The sequence below is a fragment of the Chanodichthys erythropterus genome, chromosome 6 (assembly GCF_024489055.1).
Source record: "Chanodichthys erythropterus isolate Z2021 chromosome 6, ASM2448905v1, whole genome shotgun sequence".
Taxonomy (NCBI): Eukaryota; Metazoa; Chordata; class Actinopteri; order Cypriniformes; family Xenocyprididae; genus Chanodichthys; species Chanodichthys erythropterus.
In genome coordinates, this window is record NC_090226.1 from 7,636,573 (window position 1) to 7,661,686 (window position 25,114).

Here is a 25,114-nt window from a genome sequence, read left to right on the forward strand (position 1 = left end):
TTAGACTGTTTGGTTAGGGTTTGGCTTAGTAGAATTTCAATAAGTTGACATGTACATAAAAAGTTGCTTATAGTCAGTAGAATTTCAGTTGGGGGACCATCAAAATATTATACAGCCAGACTACTAATATTATGTTATGTTTCTTACAGTTAGTATAATGTCTAAGTGGGCTAAGTGTTGCCAAGATTTTTATTTCAAACACTTAATAGCAAGTAAACTATATAAAAAGCACCACTTAGCAGTAAATCATATGTTTTTTTCCTGTGCACCCATAATAAGCAGCAATGTAGAGTAGACTTTATGCCGTTGGTCAAAAGTCTGGTCAGACTTACACAAAATGTGATACTTATTGTGAGAAAGAGACTTTTTTTTTATCATGCAGATGTTTTTGGACTAGCCATAATGTATCATTTTCTTTTTCTTCTTCCCAGGACACCAGACTGTCTGTCATTGCCACAGATGCGAACTACAGACAGAACTTCACCGCTGCAGACAACTCCCGCTCCACACAGCTGGGCACAATACGCTCCATCATCAACATGATTGTGAGTGTCGTAACACAAACTCACCACAACAAGGATGTTTACATGATTTTCCTGTGGATTTATGAGTCAGACTGATCCAAACACATACAGAATTGATTTACCCAAAGAAAAAAAAATTAAGAAACTGCTTGGAATTGCATGTTTTATTATTATATTACGCTTTTTTCTGTGTTTTTGATCAAATAAATGCAGCCTTGGTGAGCATAAGATAGTTTTTTTTTTAAAAATGTTAAAAAATTGTACCGACCCACAGTGTTTGAACAGTAGTGTATAGTGCTAAAATCATTTCTAGTATATAGGCTAAATGCATTCAATTATTTATTTATTAATACAGATTTCTATAAACACATGATATCCAACCCACTGAACTTTCTTTATCTGTGCGCCATCAATAATGGCAGCCATTGTAACATTTGAGCTCATGCCAGTGGTGTGTGTGATTTTTCTAATGTTGTCCTCTTCCCTTTTTTTCTTTTCATTCTAGACAAACGAAACAAAGGATGTGGTATGTTGCTTTCCCATAGCTTTTGCATATTTATATACAATACTTTTTTATACTGTACATTACGAAATTAATTTTGTCTTATAAATCTTTCCTTCAGTGCTGTTCCTTTGACTGCAACGTAAGTAATTTTACTTGTCTAACTCATTTAAACAAATCGGTATGTATATTTTCTGTTTCTAACTGTTTCATGCATAATTTTCACAGGCCCCTGGAGGCCCTCAGGGACCCCCTGGAGACCCAGGACAAAGAGTGAGTATTAATAAAATGAAATAAGTCTTTATGTTGCCCCTCCATCCATCCACATATGTTCATGTTTAATTCACTCTCAGCACGGTCTGTGGCCTAACCTTTCCTTTTCCTGCAGGGAGAGACCGGAAGACCAGGCATGCCAGGAGAGAAAGGAGATGTTGGCTCTCCGGTAAGCATCTGCTATCTGTTTTTGCTAGATAAATGTCCTTTCAGAAATGATAGTGGGTGTTTGTGGGTGTCAAGTTAAGTCAGTTGACCCTTCACAAAGACCCGCCCCCCTTAGTTACTGTTGCTTTTTCCGACAAGCCAAGGCACTGTCACGCCACACAGAGTGAAAAATACATCATGGAGCAAAGAGAATACTGACAACACGTCGACAGACAAGACAGAGCAGGTTACTTATGATATGAAACAAAGTCCCAGCTTTCAAATTGTGTAATTTTTTAAGAAATGCGAACAATAAAAACTGTTTTGTGGCTCTTTAATATGTCGTGACAGATCGCTGTAGCGCCTCATCTCAAGCGGCTTGTGAACCGATCATCTCTTCCTACTAGTTAATTTATAGAATCATATAAACATGAATGAACATGAGAAAGAATGTTGTTTCAAACCCGGAAAGACGTCAGTACACACCATTTTTCAAGTTCAAGTCCACCGAGGTTAATCATCTAACTCCTGACTGCTTTGTCGGACAAAATAGCAGATCCGGCATTATGATTGGCTAGATCGCTTGTCAATCAAACTCCCGGCGAAGGGCAAAATTGAGCTTTATTGTCATTCTGCTATATGTAGAGACATACAAAAGAACTAGATGTTATGCTTTACAAGACTATGGTTTTTCATATAACACATATATATTGCATTAAAAAAAGGTATTCGTAATGAAAAATATACATACAATATACTCTGATTAATCTTAAAATTATCCCATGATTTACTCACCCTCAAGACATCCTAGGTGTATGTGACTATATTCTTTCAGACGAACACAATCAGATAATAAAATACATCCTGGCTCTTCCAAGCTTTATAATGATAGTGAAGGGGTCATGAGATTTTGTTAGATGTCCGAAGTTAGATGTCATAACTCACATCTATCAGTATACTAAAGACCAGACTTACTAAATGGCAAATTAGCATGAGACCGCTATCCCATGAATGCACCGACTGGAGGTGAAATTCTGCAAACGATCGACTGACAATGCACAAATTAAAGAAGAGACGCAATCATATCAAACTCAAAATGGGTTAAGACTATCGTGTGACTGCAGAAGACCTAGAGGCAAAAGAGAATGTTCACAGTATTTGTGGGGTCTCAAAACAAAACAGAACAAGATCAACAGCACACTGCAGCTGGAGAACTTCAGTTCAGTGAACTGGAGAAGTTCAGACCTAAGCTTCCCGAAATAAGTCCCAGATCAACTGTAGCTCAGTGGTCCTGCTGGAGTGTCTCAGATGGCTGGTGGAGATGACCTAGGCCGGTAGATGGACAAAAGCAGGCCTGCTGAAAGGAGTCTCTAACAGACGGACCACGAATGCAGGAACAGATGAAGGCTCTGGGACTGGGACTGGGACTGAGACTGTGACTGTTACTGCTAACACACACACGAAGAGCGTTACAACAAGAGCAACTGTGATAGCTCATCACACCAACAATAAACAATCACCCAACACAGACACGAACAAAGAACAGTGTAACACAGTTCGTATGTACGGGAAGAAGGAGGCGGGAACCGGCGAACGTTCAACAACTTTAATTCCAAAATAAACAGATACAAAACTAAAGTAATCCCGGCAGACCCTCGCGAATGTCTGCCGGCGACACAAACATAATAAAACATAAAATAATATCCAGGCCTGGTCCTCTCTTGTCCTTCACTGTTGTCCCTCCTCCTTTTATGCTCCCGGAGCTCCTCCGTGAGAGACTCAAGGCCTCATGGTGCGCCTCACAGGTGTAGCCCGTTAACTCTCGCGTCACCGGCCTCGCGCCGTTCCCTCACAGCTCTCGCCTGCCCTGCTCACCACATTCCCCCATCGCTCCCTCCTGGACGGCAGCCACCCCACCTCATCCCAGGTGTACGGCATCGGGGTCTCAGTCCCACCTGTCACAAGGCTCCAGCACCACCGCCTCGGGCAGCCTCTCGCGGACTTCACTCCCCCTCAGCAACGAGGGCTCTCCGACAGCATGTCCCTCCTTCCTCCCGGGTTTCGGCACCAATGTAACACAGTTCGTATGTACGGGAAGAAGGAGGCAGGAACCGGCGAACGTTCAACAACTTTAATTCCAAAATAAACAGATACAAAACGAAAGTAATGCCACACAAACATAATAAAACATAAACTAATATCCAGGCCTGGTCCTCTCTCGTCCTTCACTGTCATCGCGCCTCCTTTTATGCTCCCGGAGCTCCTCCGTGAGAGACTCAAGGCCGGTGCGCCTCGCAGGTGGAGCTCGTTAACTCTCGTGTCACCAGCCTCGCGCCGTTCCCTCATGGCTCTCGCCCGTCTTGCTCGCCACAAACAGGGAGAAGTAGGCAGCGCAATCAACACATACACAGAACAGGTGCGAATGCGAGAGCGCGAACGCGAGCGGCAATGAGGACCAGCTGAAACGAATCAAAGATGAGCAGTGAAGGGAAAAAGACCCGAAAACACAGACACACTCAAACCTGGCTCATGACAAAGACATGCTTTTTTGATGTTAAATAAAGGTATATTTACTTACCTTAGTAAATAGCATTGCAAGATTCATTTAAAGGTGCAGTAAGTGATTTCTGAAAAACTCTGGTGGATCGAGCACCACAACAAACTTGTAGCCAATCAGCAGTAGGGGGCGTGTCCACTCATGATGGGGAAGGAGTGAGCAAGAGGGAGATTTGAAGAAAGATTGTTGAAAGAGAGATGGCTGAGAGACATTACAAAAGAGAAAAGGTCAGAGGAGTATCACTGAAAGAAATTCTATGCGGACTGCAAGCGCCGTGATTGGTCTGCTACAACCCTTCCCTCAGGTCAAAAAACTGGCATGGAGCACTCGAAGAAGAGCGAGCACTTTTAAGTTCCATAGGGATGAAAAACGCTCTGTTTCAGGGGACACATGCAGTCAAACTGCAACAAAAGTCGTTACCTGTTTGCCGCTTCTCTGCCGTTTCTTTATGTAAGCTTCTCTGACAACGTACATGACAAGCTGCTTCTTCTTCAGCTTTTGTTTTGATACTCAACATGACCGCGGACACTGCCTACTAGTGGTCTGCATGCATGTCGACGCGGACAATGACACAGAAGTATAAATGAAAACAGGCGCATAGCCTACGGTGCAGAGGCTCCGGCATAGGTCCGTCGCAGAAGTACAAATCAGCCTTTACGACGAACTCTTGCTTGTATATACTCGTTCGCCATCTTCATTTTATTTTTCGAGAAGCTTTATTTTGCTTAGCTTCAACTGTTATAAAGAGACATGCAGTCTTGCATTGCATGTTCATGCATTTTGGGAGCTGAGCATTGAAGGAAGGGGTGTGTTTGTTTGGGTTGAATTCAAATATCATCAGTGTTCAATGATTCTGCGCCTTTAAATACCCTCCTCCCATAAATATGCGTCTGAAAAAGAAACTCCTACAAAAGTGCAAAAGGTCAGCTGCAAAAAATAACTGTATCCATTCCTTTTTATCGCTAAACTTTCACTGCATGTCTTTAGTAAATCCTGACAGTAGTTTTTTAGCACTATAGGAAGGTTTGTGTTGGTGCAAGCTGGCCTTATAGGTGCAGTCATATTAGCAAAATTTCACTGCCAAGAAGGTCCATTGCCAGTGTAGCGATGAAGCACAGCTCACAAAGAACCACTTTCAGTCAACACAGCAAATCTGTGTGACCAACTTGAACCTGTTGTGAAATCTTCATGGGGGAAATCTTTCGCACTCACACCAAACTCCTGATCATGTGGATTCAAATATTACGCAATGGAAATGACAGGATTTTGCCTGCGTAAATTTGCTAAAGAACAGTAAATGTGACCACACCTTAAGTTAAAATAAACAGCTGTCAGGTAAAAAGTCAATCATTTATGCCTATTAAGGTGCTTGATTAATATTTTTCACATGGCTATGAGATCATTGTGTCTAATAAAGTTTCCATGTGTCCCCGGATCTCTCTGTTGATCATCCAATCAAAGCAAAACCCTCGACTGACCCCGAGGTCCAGCGTCTTTCATCTTCTACAGCTGTTACAATTTCAGTGACCTGTCAAAATTAGATTTTTCTCTGAATTTGTTGGTGGGCTTCCTGTCTGCCACATGTGCAGTTTTTCTTTGTTTGTAAGGATGTTTTTGGATATTTTGTCCCTTACAAGGATCATAAAACAAGCACGCACAATCCAAAACATCCAGCTAAGCTATTAAACAGCATTGTACCGCAAATGTTGATTTTGTAGACAAAACAATAATTACAGCATACAGTTGACTCTAAAAGGCCCTTTAGGAATTGTTTCCTTCAAGATACTATCTTGATGACTTTATCCCACCTTTATCCTTGTTTATTCTTACTTGAGGCCAGTTAATATTGTCACTAGGAATGATCCTAATAGGGGTCGAGGGGGCGGCCATTTTAACAAATGTCTCTGTATTCGTTTTTTATACCACAACCACATTGCAAAACTCTTTTTGGCACTCTGTTTGATGTTTCTTTCCTCTACTTCTCCTATTAGGGAAATGCTGGTGATCCCGGTCCAGTCGGTTACCAAGGAATGAAGGTCTGTCTTCCGCTCTCTCTCACAAATATTTACATTCTGTTTATATTAGAGTTGATTTGTACACTCTTGCTGAAATGATTATCTATACTGTTTTCCTTTTCTTCCAGGGAGATCAAGGAATAAGAGGCGATAAGGTAAAAGAGACACAGCTTCCTTGCTGATTCAATGGAAATTTTTATTAAAAGCACATTCCATATTTTATCTCATAATTAATTTTTGAACTGCAAAATGTCACTGATACACTCTTATTTGTTCTGCAGGGAGATAGAGGTCATAAAGGCTTCAAGGTGAGCTTATATATCATTATCTTTAATTATGTATGTCTTACCAGTGTATCATGTTTAATTGAATCCCAATCTTACATTTAGGGAGACAAAGGTGCCCATGGTCTTGATGGCAGCGATGGACGTAAGGTAGGTGTCCTATTCTTATATGACACAAAACATAATTTTAAAGGTGGAATTCTGTCAACATTTATCAAACCTGTATCATTTTTCTTCCTCCATGGAACACAAAAAGAGAATTTTTGCACAATGTTTGCTGCTGTTTTCTTTATATTGAGAGCGAATGGAGTTTAGAACTGTCAAGCTCTAAAAATTATTAAAAGACACCATAAAAGTTTGACAAAAATGCTACTAATACTAATACTCTATTCAAAATAAAGTGTGACCCCATTTTTTTCCTTAGTGTGAGGAAAATGTCAAAAGCGGAAGGAACTTTTCACACTATAAAGAACCTTTTGTGCAAAGGAAAGTTTCCATGGATGGAGGTTCTACGTGAATAAGGAACCTTAATTTTTAAGAGCGTATGACTAAATTTTAAAGAGACAAGACCGAAAATTTGGTTAAGTCTGAAAATTCGCCATAGTTTTCAAATCTTATTTGTTATTCGTGTTCATTTATATTCACTCGCCTGGCGACTGGTCACAAGACATGCATTTTTCATGTTACTGATGTCAAACTATAATGTATCTGAATACAAATTAGATTTAAAAAAAAATTAAGATTTACATTTTGATGTTCGTTATACAAAGCTATCACATGACTATTAGAAGACTTAGAATACACAGTGCAGAAATTGTACGGTATATCATATATTTTCTCTTTTGTCTAAATTCACTATCATTGTGCAGAAAAGGGCAGCATGAATGTTCTGCAAACTATCTCCTTTTGTGTTCCACAAAAGTATAAAAATTAATCAGGTTTGAAATGACATGAGGGTGAATAAATGAATTAAATATTTTTAGGGATGCACCGATTTGAAAATTTTGACTGATACCGATAACTCATAATTCTTTATATTTGAAAGCTGTTAACCAATATATTGACCGATAACCAATATATTGGCAGATAAATCTAAATCAAATTTTTATATAATTTTTGAGAGCCTGATTACAAAAACAAAAGTCTCACCATTAAAAGCCCCAAACACGCAATTATAATGTTCTCATTATATTATTATGTAGCCTTAATGACAGACTTGAAGTTGCACTGACATTGCACTTAACTTGAAGTGATTTCAATCATATTTCAAGCAAGTCAAAACCATAATGGAGCACAGTGCACATCTGAAGTGTCTCAGCTGAAGGAAATAATCCATTATTTATCAGCTTTAATATATCGGCCAAATTTTCTTTATCAGGCTGATAAAGATAACACTAAAAATGAACATATATCAGCCAATACCGATATGATGGCCGATATATCGCGCATCCGTAATATTTTTGGGTGAAATACTCCTAAAGTAATACTTATAAAATTGCAGTTTGTTTTTGATACACTGATTTTAGATTTTCTCCCATCTTCCTGTGCTGCTTTCTCTGGCATCCTATATCAGATTTCAGGTTAACAGTATGTGAACATAATAAAACATTGCATGGCTATCTGTCTTGTTTGTCTGACAGTTTAATTCCGTTTCTGCTTTGTGTGCTCTTTTTACGTAAGTGTGCCTGCCCTTGGGGAAAACAGCCTAGTCTTGTCTCTGACTCTTGACTTGACTTTGTCCTCATCCTTGGGTTGTTTTGATCCTCAATTAGTTCTCTTTCCAGGGTATTTTCCACTCAACAAATCACTGTCCCTTGTCTTCATTCCCCCATCTGCACATAATACATCTCAACTCACAGTAAAACTTTATCATGGTGTGATTTATGACATGCATCTCTTTCTGTTGTTATTTTCAGGCTCTATATTGCATGCAGACTTGTTTTGAAATATCTTTTTGCTTTGTGTTTCTTCATGTGATGTCACCCTCGAGATAATTAAATGCGGTTCGAGGTGATCGACTTCCACCATGAAGAAGAGTTATGTGTTTATGTTTTGTGTGTTTATATTATATTTCATAGGGCGAGCCGGGATTTGCTGGCCTTCCAGGCTGCAAAGGGTCACCGGGGCCAGATGTAAGTATAACTGTTGCCTCTCAAAAAGATGTCAAGTAATGATCAGTACAGAGTGACTGGTTAATAGACCACATTTACTTACATGTTAAATTAAGTTTAATATTCTGGTAACTAAGTTAAATGCTTTGAAATATAATAATAAACATGTACAATCTGTATCATCCTCTATTTTTTTAGTTTCTTTTACTGTTAAATGCATTAGTTTCACATTTGTTGATGGCAATATGCATATGGAGATAATATGTAGATGAGGTCATGCTTAATAAAAACACACATTGTAAGCACCATATATGGTTATTTTGGCAAGCACATAGGGTGGGGATTTACACTGGCATATGTATGTTTATAAATCAGGTTTCTTACTTGAGACTGTTAAGTGTTTACAGGGGTTTTGCTTGTTTATGAACTGTATATCAGCTATCATGTTTGCATGTTCACATCATATTACTTTGATCCAGATGCATTTGAGATTGTCCCAAAATATAGATCCACATGTTTAGATATCAGAATCTAATTGGATGAGAAGATGGATATCATTCTCCTATAAAACATCAGCTCAGTAGGACACCTCAGATGTTTCCGCCCCTTTGAGCAGTGCTCATTGGCTGCTTGATGTGTCAGTCAGTTTTATGAGCAGCTGTTTCCTCTCAGCCTGCATCTGGAGACCAGAACAGGGGATGTTTGCCTCTTGAGCTGCCAAACATTTACCATATTTGACATCCAAGCTGCTCTCAGAACTCGCAGAGTGTTTGTACTTTGTTTACATTTTGTAGTAAAGAATATATTAAACGAAAACTAGGATATATATGGTTGTATATTCTTCTTCTTTCTTCATAAATAAGCCTTTTTATTTCATATTTTAGGGCTTGCAAGGAGAACCAGGTCCTAAAGGAGACCCCGGCCAATATGGACGCAAAGGAGAAAGAGTAAGGGATGAAAATGAGTCTGCATTTCATAAAATGTTGATTCAAAATTTAGAGCATGATCAGACAGCAATGAGCTCTCAGTATGTAAATGTATAATTAATCAAACATATTTTAAATATCTTAATATAATATTTTTACAATTCAAAATAACTGTTTTAATTTCAATATATTTTAAAATGTAATTTATTCCTGTGTTGGCAAAGCTGAATTTTCGGCATTATCACTCCAGTCTCGTGTCACATGATCCTTCAGAAATCATTCTAATATGCTGATTTGGTGCTCAAGAAACATTTCTTATTATTAGCATAACTGAAAACAGCTGTGCTGTTTTTGTGGAAACCATTATCCATTTGAATTCTTTGATGAATAGAATGTTCAATACAAGTCTTCACTGTGACTTTCACTTTTGATCAATTTAATGCATTCCTGCTGAATAAAAGTTAAAAAAAATCTTGCTTTGGGAGCATTTCATGAAAAATATAGGCTTCATACTGAGATCTCTGACTTTTGATTGCAGACTTTATTTTGGCAAATCTGTGCACAATTTGAGAAATTATCTCAGGAGACGTGAAATTATTGGATCTTTTTCGCAGTAGAAACATCTGAGAAGACTTGAGCAAAAACTCTCCATTTATCCTCATTTCTGTCTTAGAGAGATATAATTTGTGATATTTGCTTCTTATGAGTAATTTCCAGCAGTAAAACATAATTAAACTTAGAAACATATATGAGGGGTTTGTTTCTTGCTTTCAGGGAGATCCTGGCAAAGATGGTGAACCAGGAAGACCTGGAAACTACGGACCTTCAGGCACCAAGGTATTGAGGAACATTTTGATGTTTGTTATGTCATGATTTTTATGTAACAATATAGGTTAGTTCTGTTTCACTACTGGTGGTGTTTGACTTTATACAGTATGGGTCTTTGCAGTATAACTAGTTTTCAAAGGTCATTGGCCTATTTACAATCCCAGTGCTTGTTGTTTTAGGGAGACAGGGGTCCTCGTGGTGCTAATGGTGATAAAGGCGAGAGAGGAGACGATGTAAGTGTTTTTATGCTTTTTTCACTTTTTAAAAGACTTGTATTCTACACATGCAGTATATTTATGCGTGATAAATCTCAATTGTGTTATCTAATGGTTTCTTCCACTTCCGTTTTCAGGGACCACCAGGACCTGATGGCCCAAGAGGAGACAGAGTAATCAAACATATATATATATATATACTTCTCTTCTTGTAGCTTGTAATGTGAATGGTTGTGATTTACGCACTTTGCAAATGTGGTTCTTTTTGTATTTTTGCATGTGAGATTAAAGATATGCAGGTGGTCTGAACGGATGTGTTTTTCTGTTGCAGGGCACAGCTGGTGAGAAAGGTGAACAAGGTTCCCGTGGTAACAGAGGGCCCAGAGGCGAGCCTGTGAGTATCCACCTTATTTTTAATCTAAGAACAGGGACGGCCACTTCCAATTATTTTAGCTGTACAAAAACAGTTCGTTATGCTGCTTGATAATGCCAACTGGTATTTCTTATCATATTATTTTAATTTATTGTCACATTTATCAACACGCTGGTTTGTAGTTCACATAGTTTTACTGTTAATGAATTGGTAAACTCGCACATTCACAGAAAATAGCTTACATTCGCATTGCGAAATAAGGCGGATACAATACCGGAAAAATATCCCACAATGCATCCTTTCCAAACACAATGTTAAAACCCTCATAATAATTTAAACGCAACTTGAAATAACATTCGCAAGCCATTTTACTTAACTCTTTCCTCATCATTGACAAGATTTTCCATCATCTTTAACCCAACGCTCCCCCTGCCATTGATGAGTTTTTCCCGGCAATCCAACTTTTCACGGGGGCACTATTATGCATCTTCTGAAAGTGTACAGAATCTCCGGATCCAAAAACAAGTGAAAAAGAAGCATAGAAGATGTTCGAATCCCGCTTGGAGCAGGGCGAGTAGAACCGAAGGGGTTACATTGGTGCCGTGACCCGGGTGGGAGCGAGGTTTGGGGGGGTGAGTGTAACTGGGCCAGCTAATAACAGCTGTGTAAACCTCACTCCCCTGGCCTCAAGAGGCGCACTAATGACTGCGGCTAGAGGTTGCGGCCTTTAGCGTCCTTGTTAGTGCCCACTCCCATACCAGAAGCGCCGGTTCGAATCCTGCTCAAAGCGGGGTGAGTAGAAATGGAGGGGTTACCTATGTTTTGAATATCACTCTGAATCCGATCCGGATGTATTCTTTGACAAAAACATTTTTTTTGTCAAACTTATCCGCATTTTTATCAGTTTTGTGAAAATGATAAAAAAAAAAAAATGCTGGCACTGGCTAGCAACTAAAAAAAAAAAAAAAAAGAGTTAAAAACAATAATTATGTGGATTTCCAAGTGAAAAAGGCAATGTTGAAAGACATCTTTTCACAGTTTTTATTTCATTTAAATAATGAGTGAAATGGCTCTGGTGACTCTCTTGTTAACCAAATACACATTTTCATAAGTTAAACATATCTGACATATAATATATGCACAGATGTACATCATTTCTGTTTCAATTCATTACGTATTAATTGTGCATGTTCTGTTCTGTAAATTACTTTGACAACTTAAGCCTTTAGCGTTTATGCAACCAACAAGAAAATAATCACCTTTATTTATATAGTGCAAAAATAGCGTCAAGTCACCTTTATTTATATAGCGCTTTGCAGTACAGATTGTTTCGAAGCAGCCAGCTTCACATTAATAACCAGAAAAAAAATCAAAGTTCTTCAATTATGAAACAAATACAATTTTAGCTGTAAAGCAGCTAAACAGAAGATAATAGTGTCATTATTTGGTTCATTGTTTAGCTCAATAACAATGTCATTGTTGCAAAGTTCATCAGTTATGAAACAAACTTGATACAACTGAAGTTAAAGTGGATTTTTAACTCTGACAGGGTGAACCTGGGCCCCGGGGTGAGCAAGGACGTGAGGGATCATCAGGGCCAAATGGAGACCCGGTGAGTGACAAAAACCATCATGAGTAGTTTATAGCAGATTTTGAGTATGTAAGATTGTGTAAAGTCCTTTAGCAGTACCCTGGCTGAACTGAGACATTGCAGGAGTTCAAATCACTAACCTTGATCATTTTATCATCTTTATACATTTATCCACTTCCTTTAAATGTTAGTCCAAAATTATACATTGCAGAACTGTGTAGTATGTAAGACATAAGACCTTTCACTAGAACTTGAACAAGGATGAAAGCTTATGACCTCAGGACACAGGCATTCTGAGAGGCCCTCTGAAATCATTGGACCTCTGGGCTGTGTTAGAAAGTAACTTGAGGAACAAAGACATACGTCCAGTGGTTCCGCCATTTGTGATGGTTTTGGCAGTGGGAGGAGAAAGAACAAAAGATATACAAGTTCTCAAGGTCAGATGGACTCCAGATGGACGTTGTTAGAACGACCAGGCAAGTTCAAACCTGAGCAGCAGATACAGTTCAACAGATGTGTTTCAATACTCAAACACAAACAAATGTTCTTCCCTGACAGAAATATCTTACACTATGTGAAGTAAAAGATGATGTCATTTTAGGATGTATGGTCGACTGAGTGACTGAAACTCATTAAGTTCCTCCATCCAGGCCATAATCACATAATACAACATAGATTATTTTAAATTAAAGAGCACTATTTGTATGTGTCCTCTTGTAAATTATAAAGAGTTTAGAAAAGCAATGGAATACATGTTCTGTAACGTGTTGCTCGCGCAGGAACGCACGACAAAGAAGATTAAGTTCAAATAAGTCTTTACTTAGGAAATCCAACAGGTACAGGCAGGAACGCAACACAACACAAGGCATACGAGACCGGACTTAGGGAAGACAGGAACTTAAATATACAGATGATTAACTAAAATGACGTACAGCTGTGAATGATCTAGTTAATGTCCATGGTGATAGATTGTGGCGGGAAAACGGAACAAAGGAGCACATGTGACAGATGAAAACCAAAACAAACAGAATGTGACTGAGAACGTGACATGTTCATAGTACACATAACCAATAATTTAAGACTCTTTAGAAGCCCATTACTTTAAAAAAATTGCAAATAAAAAATGATGCTAAAAATTCATAATTATGATAGAAATTATGACATAAAAAGTAGGTCCCAACACAAAGCAGAGGGGTCTTATATTACTCTAAATTATTTTGCAATAATGCCTGTCTGACTGTTAATTATGCAACTTAGCACGCCGCTTATTAAATAAATAAATAAATAGAATTAATTTGAATTAAATTATTTAAAAAAAAATTAAAAAGTGCCAGCTATTTCACTAATATCATAGGTACTTCACAAAAAAACTCTTTTGGTGGTCTTAGCTGGTCTTAACCAGCTTGGCCAGACTTTTGGCTGATTTTAGAAAGTTTTTAAGCACTTTTCAGCTGTGAAATGAGCTAGCTATACAGTTTAACCACTAACTTGGCCAGTCAGTGATGTCAGTTGAAGTAGGTTTTCTTTAATCAGGGACAAGATTACAATAGAACATGAGGGCTATTTATACAGGGAGACTAATAACAAAACAAGGAACACCTGTGAACAATGAAGACAGAGGACCAATGGCAAGACAGAACTGAAATCACATGACAATGACAACCAATCAGAACATGACACATTAGACAGGGGAAGCACATGACATGAACACATGAGGGCAATGGAATCACATGATACAACACATGGCAAAACAAACAAAGCATAACTATGAAAACAAACCAAAAACCGTGAACATGAAACAAAACCAAAACAAGACATGACATGACGCTCCTCAACAACCACCACCAATGTGCAGCATCCACCTGCGATGGCAGCCATATTGTGCCAGAACGCCCATCACACAGCAGCTTATTGGTGGAGAGAAGACAGAGTGATGAAGACAATCAGTATATAGGGATGGTTAGAAGGCCATGATTGACAGAGGCCAATGGACAAATTTGGCCAGAAATAAAGAGTTTGGTGGTATAATATTTTATATTTTATTTAATGCATCTCCTGCTCAGATAAATTAAGAATAAACAGCTAAATTTTTTGTCTCAAACAAATGGCTTGGATGGTTTAAGAAGGACATTGTGAGTGATATATACAGTATATGCCAGACCTGATTTCCCAGCTGAAACAAGCTAATCTGCTGAGATTTCAGCCTTGGATTCTTGAGGCTTACAACATCACCAGCTGCACCACAGAGCTCCATGCATACTAGTTCTGTCAGCACTTGATTTGTCTCTAAAGCACTTGTAAACTGTCAGGCCAACTGCGAGCAGGACAACAAATTTCCGATGCCTCTCAGGACTCTAAATTTCCTGTGTTTAGAGCATGTGCGTGCAAAATGGTTCCTCACATTCATGGTTTTCTCAAAGTCATCTGTTGTTTCTCAAAAACAGCCGTTTGTATAAGCCCTTTACGCTCTCACATAGACTTCATTAGCAAATAGCGAGAACCGCCACTATCCCAGATACGCAGCTTTTGTGCTTACCAGCGAATCATGAGTTTTAGCTTTTCCTTTTTTATTGGTTTTGTCCTGGCAGAGTTATTTTCCAGTAGAGTTGAGTGGGTGGGATGGGAAAGAACCAAGTGTTCAAATAGGTGGAAATCTGGATGGGTTTCTGAAGTCATGAGCCACTACCTTCTCAAAGCCTGCTTTTTTACCGATTTAATTCGACCATGTGTCAGATTTCGCGTTTGGAAATGTAATGCTACAGTATATCAAAAAAAATAACCAATTTTTTACTGAGTCATTTACCAAAAGTATATTTTTAGTTGATGACTCAGATCTCCAAGGCCAGAAAAAAGCTAAACATTAGATAACTGTATGATTCCAATATGTGGTTATGTTGTCATGAATGGCTCTCTGTCTTCAGTGTCTACACCCTTGACTCTTAGGTGACTTTTATTCTCCTCCTTTGAATGAGACTACTGAATGTTACTACAGTTTGTTATTACACAGCTTTTGGAATATATTTCTGATAGGTCAGTAATGGCATATATATATAGAGAGAGAGAAAAGATGGTCTTAGTTTTCTGGATTTTGTGAGTGAACTAATGGGGGTGGCCTAATCTGTAAGCCATGTGCTCACATGCTAATTTCTGTTTCCATAGAAACTAGATTTGTTTGGCTTTGAACAAATGTCATTTTAAGAGTCTTTTTTCAGTGTTGCGGTAAGGACTCAAAAGTGTGGGACAGGTGTATTTAGATTTAAAAAATCATATAAATGATTAGTAAACAAAAAAAGATTTGTAAGATGGTGTAAAGTAACATTTATTTTAAACTAATTCATTTGAAATAATGTCATATTGTAAAAGAATTAGCTAATTTTACACATCTCAGCTCTGAAACCACAGGTGTGGGACATGAGCAAAAATGGTTTTTGGACCTTTAAATGCTTCATAATTTTTCATTAAATTATATTATTCAGTCATTATTTTTTAAGTCAAGGTCTGTAATGACACTGTGTTTATAATTATGAAGCTTTAGATAACAAATTTTAACATAAACCTTAAATTTCACTACTGGGACTTAAAAGTGCCCGTAGTTGCAGAACCACCCATATATATATATATATATATATATATACACTGCGTTCCAAATTATTATGCAATTGACATATCAGTAGGATTTCAGTACAATAAACATTCAGATTTTAGTTTTTCTAAGAAAATGTTTGTTTTTTTATTTATCCATGTCTTTTTAAATAACTGGTATCAATCTCAGACAAAATCATTTGCCAGGTCTATGGAAACCCTACTTAGAGATTGTTCCACATTATTAAGCAAGTCATAGTTCTCATGCAATATGGGGAGGAAGAAAGATCTTTCTGAAGATGAAAAGCATGAAATGGTGCAATGTTGTGCAAAAGGCATGAAAACAACTAATATTGTGTGAAACTGAATGGAGATTATCGAATTAACATAAGATTTGTGAGTGATTTAGAGCACAGCAGAACTCAGTCAGATAAAGGCTTATTAAGGAAAGTTCCTGTCAAAAAAATGTATTGTATTAAAAGGGCAGCTATAAAAAAGCCAGTGTTGAGCAGCAAACAGGTATTTGAAGCTGCTAGTGTCTCTGGAGTCTCAAGAAGCTCTCCATGCAGGCTGGTAGTTGTGCGTAAAGATGCATTTTTGCCACTCCAAACCAAACCTCACAAAGAGAAACATCTACAGTGGGTGTAAAAATACATTTTCAAACAGTTTTATTGCCGTGGTGTTTTTTGCAGCATGGGATAGTGCATAGTGCATTGTACAATAGTGCATTGTACTATGCACTATCCTCCTTTTTAGACGATAGCTGAAAAAGGCCAGTTATGAACTCCTCAAAAGTCATTTTAATACCCTCAGAGGCCCTATAGGGACCTTCCATCTCACTTCCCAATATTCCAGCCCAAATTATCACCCGCCAGCTCTTTGCTGACGTCACAGTCTTGTTGGAACGTGGTGGCCATTCACCAACCATCCAGAAATCCATCCATTTAGACCATCCACTGTAGTACGGCATTAGTCAGTGAATAAAACTATTTAAAAATGAGTCTTCATTTATTTCTAAACCCACTGTAAACATTTCTCTTTGTGAGGTTTGGTTTGGAGTGGCTGAAATGCATCTTTACGCACAACTGCTAGCATGCAGGGAGAGCTTCTTGAGACTCCAGAGACACCAGAAGCTTCAAATACCTGTTTGCTGCTCAACACTGGCTTTTTTATAGCTGCTCTTTTAATGCAATTATGTTTTTTTGATAGGAACTTTCATTAATAAGCCTTTATCTGACCGAGATCTGCTGTACTCCAAATCACTCACAAATCTTATGATAATTCAATAATCTCCATTCAGTTTCACACAGTATTAGTTGGGTTTCCATAGATCTGGCAAATTATTTTGTCTGAGATTGATACCAGTTATCTAAAAAGACATGGATAAATAAACAAACAAACATTTTCTTAGAAAAACTAAAATCTGAATGTTTATTGTACTGAAATCTTACTGATATGTCACTTGCATAATAATTTGGAACGCAGTGTATGGTCACACTTTAGTTTAGGTTTTTTGTAGGATTAAGGGACTTAGAATATAGTCATGCAGAATAAGCATTAATATATGCTTTATAAGTACTAATAAACAGCCAATATCCTAGGAATATGCATGCTAATAAGCAGCTAGTTAATAGTGAGAATCAGACCCTCAATATATATATTCATATATCTGAGAATTGTCTCTTCTGTGGTCTCTTTCTTCACTCAATTATAATTTCACATTAAATTTGAAAATTTGTTTTGGTCAGTTTTGTTGGCTGCTTTTCAGCTGGTTAGACTAGGAGAATAAACCAGAAAACTAGTTTAGGCTGGTTTAAGTGTTTTGGATTTTTTTTCCCCCAACAGTGGGATGCTTATATATTCAAATGTCTTCAGGAATATAATTTCCCATTTCCAACAGGGTGAGCCAGGAAGGGCAGGGGCACCAGGTTATCGTGGCGACGAGGGTCCTGCTGGGCCAGAGGTGGGTAATGTTAACCAGTCTTAATTTCCTTTCACCCTGATCTATCGTTGCATCTACGACTGATTTCCTATGTTGAATTTTTGTGCTTTAGGGATCTAAAGGGGTCAGAGGAATCAAAGGGGCCCCAGGAGACAGAGGCCTAATAGGAGAGAGAGTGAGTTAGATTTTCAGATCTAGTTTTAACTAACCAAAGGCAGTTATCCGTGGCTGTAACAAAGTTTTTTACCTGCTCAGGGTGAAGATGGACCACCAGGAAATGGAACTGAGGGTTGCCACGGTTTCCAGGTAGAGTACCTCTCAATTGGTTAAACATTTTGCCCTCAAAAATCATATTCGGTGGAGTATCTATAGTGTTTATGTGCATGTTTCGTATCATTTTAGGGTTATCCTGGTCCCAGGGGAGATCCAGGAGTACCTGTGAGTATCCTGAACCTTACAGAAGATATCTCTTTCAATAGAACCCAACACTAGTGTTCCAGAAGTAAAATCCCCATTCATTTTTTGCACTGAGAAACTGATATTGAATGATAATAAATAACACTTTTGATTTGTTAAATTATGATATATGCTTCTGTAAAAGCTACAGAGGTCTCATTTATAAAACTTTGCGTAGATTTCATCCTAAAAGCGTACGTACGCGTAAAAAAATCAGATTTATAAAACCATGCCTACACCAGATCCTGCGCACAAATCCCTTTATAAATCCCAGTCAGCGGAAGATTGTGTGTACGTGCATCTCCACCCTGTCTCCTCCATATATGGTGCTTATGACACCTAGTTTTACTATGCATAACCTCATCTGCATATCATTTCCATACATATTCCCATCCACGTGACACCACGGTTAACATTTGTGTCATACACAATACTGCTATTGCTAAAAATCATCCAATACTCTTATGTTTTAGAATAAATATAACAAAATATGCATAAAAACTAAATTGTATTAAATACTAAAGGTTTTAGAATACAGTTGATTCAATCATTTCCACTGGCCAAAAACAGTAGTCAACATTTGAAGTGGATCAAAAAAGTTCATCAAAGTTGTCTTAAGAACTAAGAAGTTCTTCTTTTCCTAAGAAGAAGGTTTTAGGACAACTTTGATGAAAGGTTTTAATCCACTTCAAATGTTGACCACTATAGTATTTTAATTGTTTTAAACAGTTTGAATCAAATGTATGCAGTTTTGCTGATAAGGTGAACATATCTTTTAGGAAGTTCATAGGCTATATTTTTAGTGGAAACGGATAGGCCTACTTATTTATTGCAGTGTAAACACAACTGTCTTTCTCGGCGCTTCACTGAAGTATTTTAAAAAGGAAAAGTGCAAATCTTACCGTTTTCCTCAAATTATATCCTTCAAATACAGTGGTAATTGTTTAAAGATCCTTCACACGACATCAACACCTCCTGCAGCTGCGGTTATACAGTAAGAAGTACTTTAGATCACAGGAAAAGTGATCTAAAGTAGCACATCTACTATCTGAATTCATATCACGTTTGTTTAACTTCTTCATAATGACTGCGTAATGTAATTTCAGTGCTTATCGCCATTAGTGAAAGCGTAATATTAATGTAAATATGTCTATCAAAATGAAAACGTGAGTTTCCATGCAAGATCATTCTTTTATTTATTTAAACTGTTATTGTGAACATACACTGTGCTTATGATTATGACTCATAATGAGGATTTAAAGTGGTTTTCCTTCATCTGCCGTCAGTCCCTCAGCTCACCATCGGTGTCGCCTATTCCCTTTGTCTCCAGAATGTGCGTACACACAGCTCAAAGATTGCTTAAAGGTGCACACATTCTCTCGTCAAGTTTGTTTTTTATAGATCACAACCTTTGCGTGGGAACTGGCGTTTTACTGCACGCTTTATAAATGAGACCCCAGGTCATTTAAATTAAACAAACAAATAAATCATTCCTACTAAGAACCATAATCCTGAAGAACGATCCATTAGCAAGATAGTAGGAACCTCCCACTCTTATAAATCATTGCGAATTATGTAATCAGATCTCCCTGCACTCTCAAACTATTATATCTGTGCATGTTTAAGTATTTGATTACACTTTATTTTACAGTGCTGTAGTTACATTGTAATTACTCAAATAAGTACTGAGTATTATTAATTAACTACATGTACTTACTATAGAGTTACAGTTAGGGTTAGGGTTTGGTTAGTTGTAATTATGCATAATTTACTATTATTACTAGAGTAAGTACATGTAGTAACGTGCAACTACGCCATTGTAAAATAAAGTGTTACTGAATATTTTGCTTGAAACTTTAAATACATGCTTATGCACATCAGAAAATGAATTGGAAAAATCCTGTACTCCACAACGAGCATATAATTCACGTCTGTGGTTATCATGAAATTCAAAATTATTAAGCCATTAAAAGATAGACTCCATATGTAAGATGGTGTTAGTACTGAGAATGATTCATATGATTTATTAGTGGTTTTATTAGCATGCCTAACTGTTGATTCACAAAGTCTTGATTCATCAGGGGTTAGTGCATATGTGTCTCACAGCAGGGATTGTGTATCGCAATAGACACACAACAGCTGAATCTGCTCATCCTCAGCAGATGTAAATTGTCTAGACCGAGTCCAGACGTTAAGAGGAGACGGTTGATGAGCTGACACAGCAAAGATAATTCCTCTGGCCTAGTATCCCTCCTACTTACTTGCACTTTCTTTAACTTCTCACTTTCAAGGGTGGAAAAGGAACCCCTGGACCCAAGGGAGATGATGGAGAGCCAGGTGACCCTGGATTAGATGTGAGTCATTTTAAATTCACTTTTGCTCATCACACTGTATCACCCCTTTTTCTTTTTCCACTTCTTGTTTAGCTTCTTTATCATTTTTTCCTCTCTCTAAGAGTAGTCCAAATTTTCCATAGCATGCATACCACTTTTCTCCTGTTTTTCTTCCCCTGTTGTTCATGAAATATTTTTCTTTTAAAGGAATGTTTTGAGTTTAATACAAGTTAAGCACTATCGAAAGCACTATTATCAATCTGAAATGTGCAACACTTGTCTTGGTTAAAATACTTAGCAAAATAAATGTGCAAATGCAAACATTTAATCTCAGTCAGCAATAGTTCATTTATTCTGCAAAAGAAAATGTCCAATAACAAATAAAACGAAATGAAGTTAGCAGTATTTGATTTGGCCATGTGATTTCAACATGGCCGCTCCATGACTCCATACAAAATAAACATCATTTCACAAAATGAACTATGCATTTCTGAAATTTAAAGAAGAAAAAATGATTTGTATTAACTTGGAACATTCCTTTAATATGTGTCAAGTCTCTCTTGCTCTCTTGAGTGTCGCTCACACATACGTCATAGAGAATCCTGGAGGCTTTCAGCGTTTCGGTCGCTGTCTCTAGGGATGAGATTAGGCAGCAGTGTATATCTTGTTGTCATGGATTCAAGGAAGCAAAGTTCAAGAGTTTGTATCTTTATTTACCTTAGTTTCCAACAGCTTGAAAGGGAGTCTTAAAATACTTGATTTTGCCAGATATCTTTTGTGAGAAAATCCCGTCAGAGCCAATTTTTTTTTTCTTTGTCACTGTTGAATGCATGCATTAATAAACAAAACATTTTTAGAGATGTCTAATATAAACTAAATATCAGTTTTGATATATAAATTAAATATCAGTTTTGATAAACAAGAATGCTTAAGAGCAGAAATTTGCTGGAAGTTCATGTTTTAGACTTTTCTAAAGCCAGACTCCTCAGCTGGTTTACATTCTTAAACAGTCCCCACACACTTTCAGTCCAACAGATGGGTCTCCATTCGCACAAAACAACATGTGCTGTAGAAGAGTCACAAGTTTCGACACAGTGCTGTTTTCTGTATGTGATGATTGATATAAATGGTGGAAGTTGTGGTGAAGAGGTTTGAATTTGGACAATTAAGTGAGGACTCCTGCTGTGCGGTTCAGTGTTGATATGTGGTTTAGAACAGCTAATGGAACAGTTGTTGCATTAGAGGTGTTATTAGTACAATTCTTGCATCTTTTTTGGCAAATGAAAATGTTCAAGATGCTTAATTTAGCCACTGCAATAACATCTCTTATTTTTGGGAGGATGCTACATCCATTTAGTACATTTTTTCAACATTGCAACATCCATTTAGTTGGATTTTTGGATCCCTTAATCCTACCCAATACCTAATCTTTCCTGGATTAGTTGGATCCATTTTTAGTACAAGTTTATTAGTGGAGATTTTTTGTTCTTTCATTTTTGCTGAGATGTCTGCAAGGAAGTCTTGAGATCTCTGCAGCTACTGTTGGATCATTTGGTTGAAATGAACAGTAGAGCTGTGTGTCATCAGTATAGCACTGGTAGAAGAAACCATGTGCCTGTATGATGGGTCCTAGTAATATAGTGTATATGGAAAAGAGGAGGGGTCCAAGAACTGATCCCTGAGGTACCGCCTTGACCAGTTGATGTGCTTTGGATGCCTCCCCCAGCAATACAAATAACCTTCTTCTTAGCTGACAGCTATTATTCTAATTAAAAAATAAGTGCAATCAAAATACAGATTATAATGAAAGTAAAAAATAGAAATAAGCAGTAAATGAATGAATCCTTCCTAGCAACAAATATTAATGTGAACAATAGAAACAAGGTATTAAGCAAACACTTATGCGCTACCGCTGTCTCCACTGACTAATTGCTTCTCCTATTATTGTTTATGTTGTCTAACTGTGCACTTCCTCAGCAGATATGTTTGAGGAAATGTCCCGCACGTTTGGTTCTTTGATCGTTCTGGCCATTTTGTACATCTGTAGGAAATTTGATTGCAGTGTTTTCCTTTAGCGCTCAGTTGTTACTTGATCTAATCAGTGGGTAGATTTTGAACTCTTTGTTTTGTTATCCAAGTATCCAAACTTCCAAATGGGCAGGACAAAAGCATGGACTGCAGACTTTGTAATATCACACCATAAATTCCATTTCAGTATGTCACTTCCTTACATCTGGAACATATTTGTGTTGGGACAGGACAATAGGATGCTATATATTGTGTGACGGTAGAAATATTTCAATATAGTTAAAGTTGAGTTTAGGTTAAATTTATTTTTAGTTTATATTTTTTAATAATTGGTGCATGAATAATACAGACTTGCAAATGTGACTAATCAAGCCAATTTTTAAAATTTAAAGGACTATCCATTTTATAGTATTTGTTTTATTGTTTTGAGTCTTTTTATTGTTTGTATGTTTTATATTATATGAGACAATGTGAGATTGTTCAATTGATCTTTTGTTTGCACCCATTAAGTTCAAAACGAAAATAACTGTCATTCTAACCATTCCAGTCAAATTTTGTGCTGCAAACAATAACTGCTTCATCTTGTCACTAGCCATATTTCCATTACAGATTTGCGCAAACTTTTGCGATATTTTCTGAATGTCGATAAATTAGAAATTTAATAATTCCCACTTTTGAAGTCGTGATTACGAGCTCATCGCATTCAAGATAGCATGTGATAATTCCGATAGCATGTGAAGGCAGCATAAAACGTTTTTTTTTCCTCTCGCGATAAGTCATTCCAAAAACCATTGCAAAGGATGTTGGTAGGTTTATGTATTTCTAAGCCACTGCACTAGCCATTATTTTTAATCAAAGGAGACGTACAGTACATGTAGGCATGTTATTCAAGCATTTATTGCAAGGAAAGCCCCTTACTCTTGGAAGATGCCACGTATGAGGTGTTTCTGGGTGTTTCTACTGCTTCAAGGTCTTAATAAATTCAAATTGTGGCATTTCTTTGTTGTTTAGAAACCAGTAGTCCCATAGTACTTTTGTCTTTTTATGAGTTTAATGAAGAACTCTCGTCTTCTGTCCAAACATACCGCGCCATCTTTAAAGAATGATCGACTTTTACATATGGCAGGTGACCTGTAAATGCGAAAAAACTGTTTCCATTGCAGTTTTGCAAAATATTCCTTTTTCGAATTGCCTGAGAAACCTCCACATTGTACATTAAATCATGTAATGCACACCTAGCTGTGAATTATCCCATATATAATAAAATAACCATGATATTAGGTTTTGTTCATAGCACCCACCCTTGTCTGGGATGTAAATCGAGTAACAAGGTGAATGTCGGCTGTAAACATATTACACATCAAATCTCTGAGCTCATGTTTAATTTTTACATCAAAACACTCAAGTCACTTTATTGTGGTTCTACAACCCGACACAAAATAGCAACAAATACGTATGCTCACAAGCTTTCATCTTCTCTCATCTGGAGTCGATTTTTGGTGATCTAACACCCAGACAGCTTTACTATTCATCATTGTGTTTGTCTTTGTCCATGCAAAACCAAAACCTTCAATGAAGCGGTGGAGACAAACACATGTGAAAGAATTGTTTTTCATCTGTCTGCTGTTCATAGTTCTTTCTTTGGAAATGATGTTCTAATTTTAAAATGGTTGAACACTCTCATACATTGAGAGGAAAGAGAGAGAGATTTTTGTTTGTTTGTTGAGCTGTGATTGATTGCATGCTTGAATGTTTGGGCCACATAAATCAGACGGGATGTTTACAAGCCACACACATTTTGCAGCAGATGTGTGTTAACTGTTTACACATGATGACCTTTCTGTTGAAGACATACAGTATACCCTGTCTGCAGACTTCTGATATCAGTGGTGTTTGCTAAGACAAGCATCACTATTACTATTTCTTACACTGTGTAACAAAAGTTCCCTTACTCTGTTATGAGGTTTAATCAACAGTGTGAGGATCTAGTGGAGTTACAAGATTTAGTCACAAGCATTTTTTAAAATGCTTTTCATTGGTTAAATATTTGCAAAACCCATAGACAGAGTTACAAAGTTCCCAACGTTCTTTTAATTGGCCTTAATGTAACAAGGTTCTGAGAAAACGCAATGTCTTGCTCCCTCATCTCGGGGAACCGAGGTTACATTTAGTGACCAAAGACGTTTCTGTATAGCAACCAGTGGCTTCTTCTTGGATTTTTATGTTAAATATCCTCTATAACTGCCACTTGTGACAAGGTTGAAAATGCACTTGCATGGTGTAATGAATTGTGTTCGGACACATTTCAAAAGACAAACTTATTTAGCTAAAAGAGTTCACTTAGAGCAGGGGTGTCCAAACTCCTGTCCTGCAGAGTTTAGCTCCAACCCCAGCTTCAAACACACCTGAACCAGCTAATCAAGGTCT

The 25,114-nt window shown here is 37.4% G+C and overlaps 1 protein-coding gene across 1 annotated transcript in view; it reads left to right on the top strand.

Moving 5' to 3' along the window:
* The window catches only part of col6a1 (collagen, type VI, alpha 1), a 42,526-nt gene that overhangs the window by 5,612 nt on the left and 11,800 nt on the right, over nt 1-25,114 (top strand). Inside the window, exons 5-25 of the mRNA XM_067387942.1 lie at nt 432-545; nt 1,030-1,050; nt 1,148-1,168; nt 1,255-1,299; nt 1,415-1,468; nt 5,995-6,039; nt 6,147-6,173; nt 6,300-6,326; nt 6,408-6,452; nt 8,381-8,434; nt 9,298-9,360; nt 10,114-10,176; nt 10,347-10,400; nt 10,520-10,555; nt 10,714-10,776; nt 12,305-12,367; nt 17,829-17,891; nt 17,983-18,045; nt 18,126-18,176; nt 18,273-18,308; nt 20,618-20,680. Coding sequence (XP_067244043.1) covers nt 432-545; nt 1,030-1,050; nt 1,148-1,168; nt 1,255-1,299; nt 1,415-1,468; nt 5,995-6,039; nt 6,147-6,173; nt 6,300-6,326; nt 6,408-6,452; nt 8,381-8,434; nt 9,298-9,360; nt 10,114-10,176; nt 10,347-10,400; nt 10,520-10,555; nt 10,714-10,776; nt 12,305-12,367; nt 17,829-17,891; nt 17,983-18,045; nt 18,126-18,176; nt 18,273-18,308; nt 20,618-20,680 — 1,071 coding nt within the window. The remainder of the gene's footprint in view (nt 1-431; nt 546-1,029; nt 1,051-1,147; nt 1,169-1,254; nt 1,300-1,414; nt 1,469-5,994; nt 6,040-6,146; nt 6,174-6,299; nt 6,327-6,407; nt 6,453-8,380; nt 8,435-9,297; nt 9,361-10,113; nt 10,177-10,346; nt 10,401-10,519; nt 10,556-10,713; nt 10,777-12,304; nt 12,368-17,828; nt 17,892-17,982; nt 18,046-18,125; nt 18,177-18,272; nt 18,309-20,617; nt 20,681-25,114) is intronic.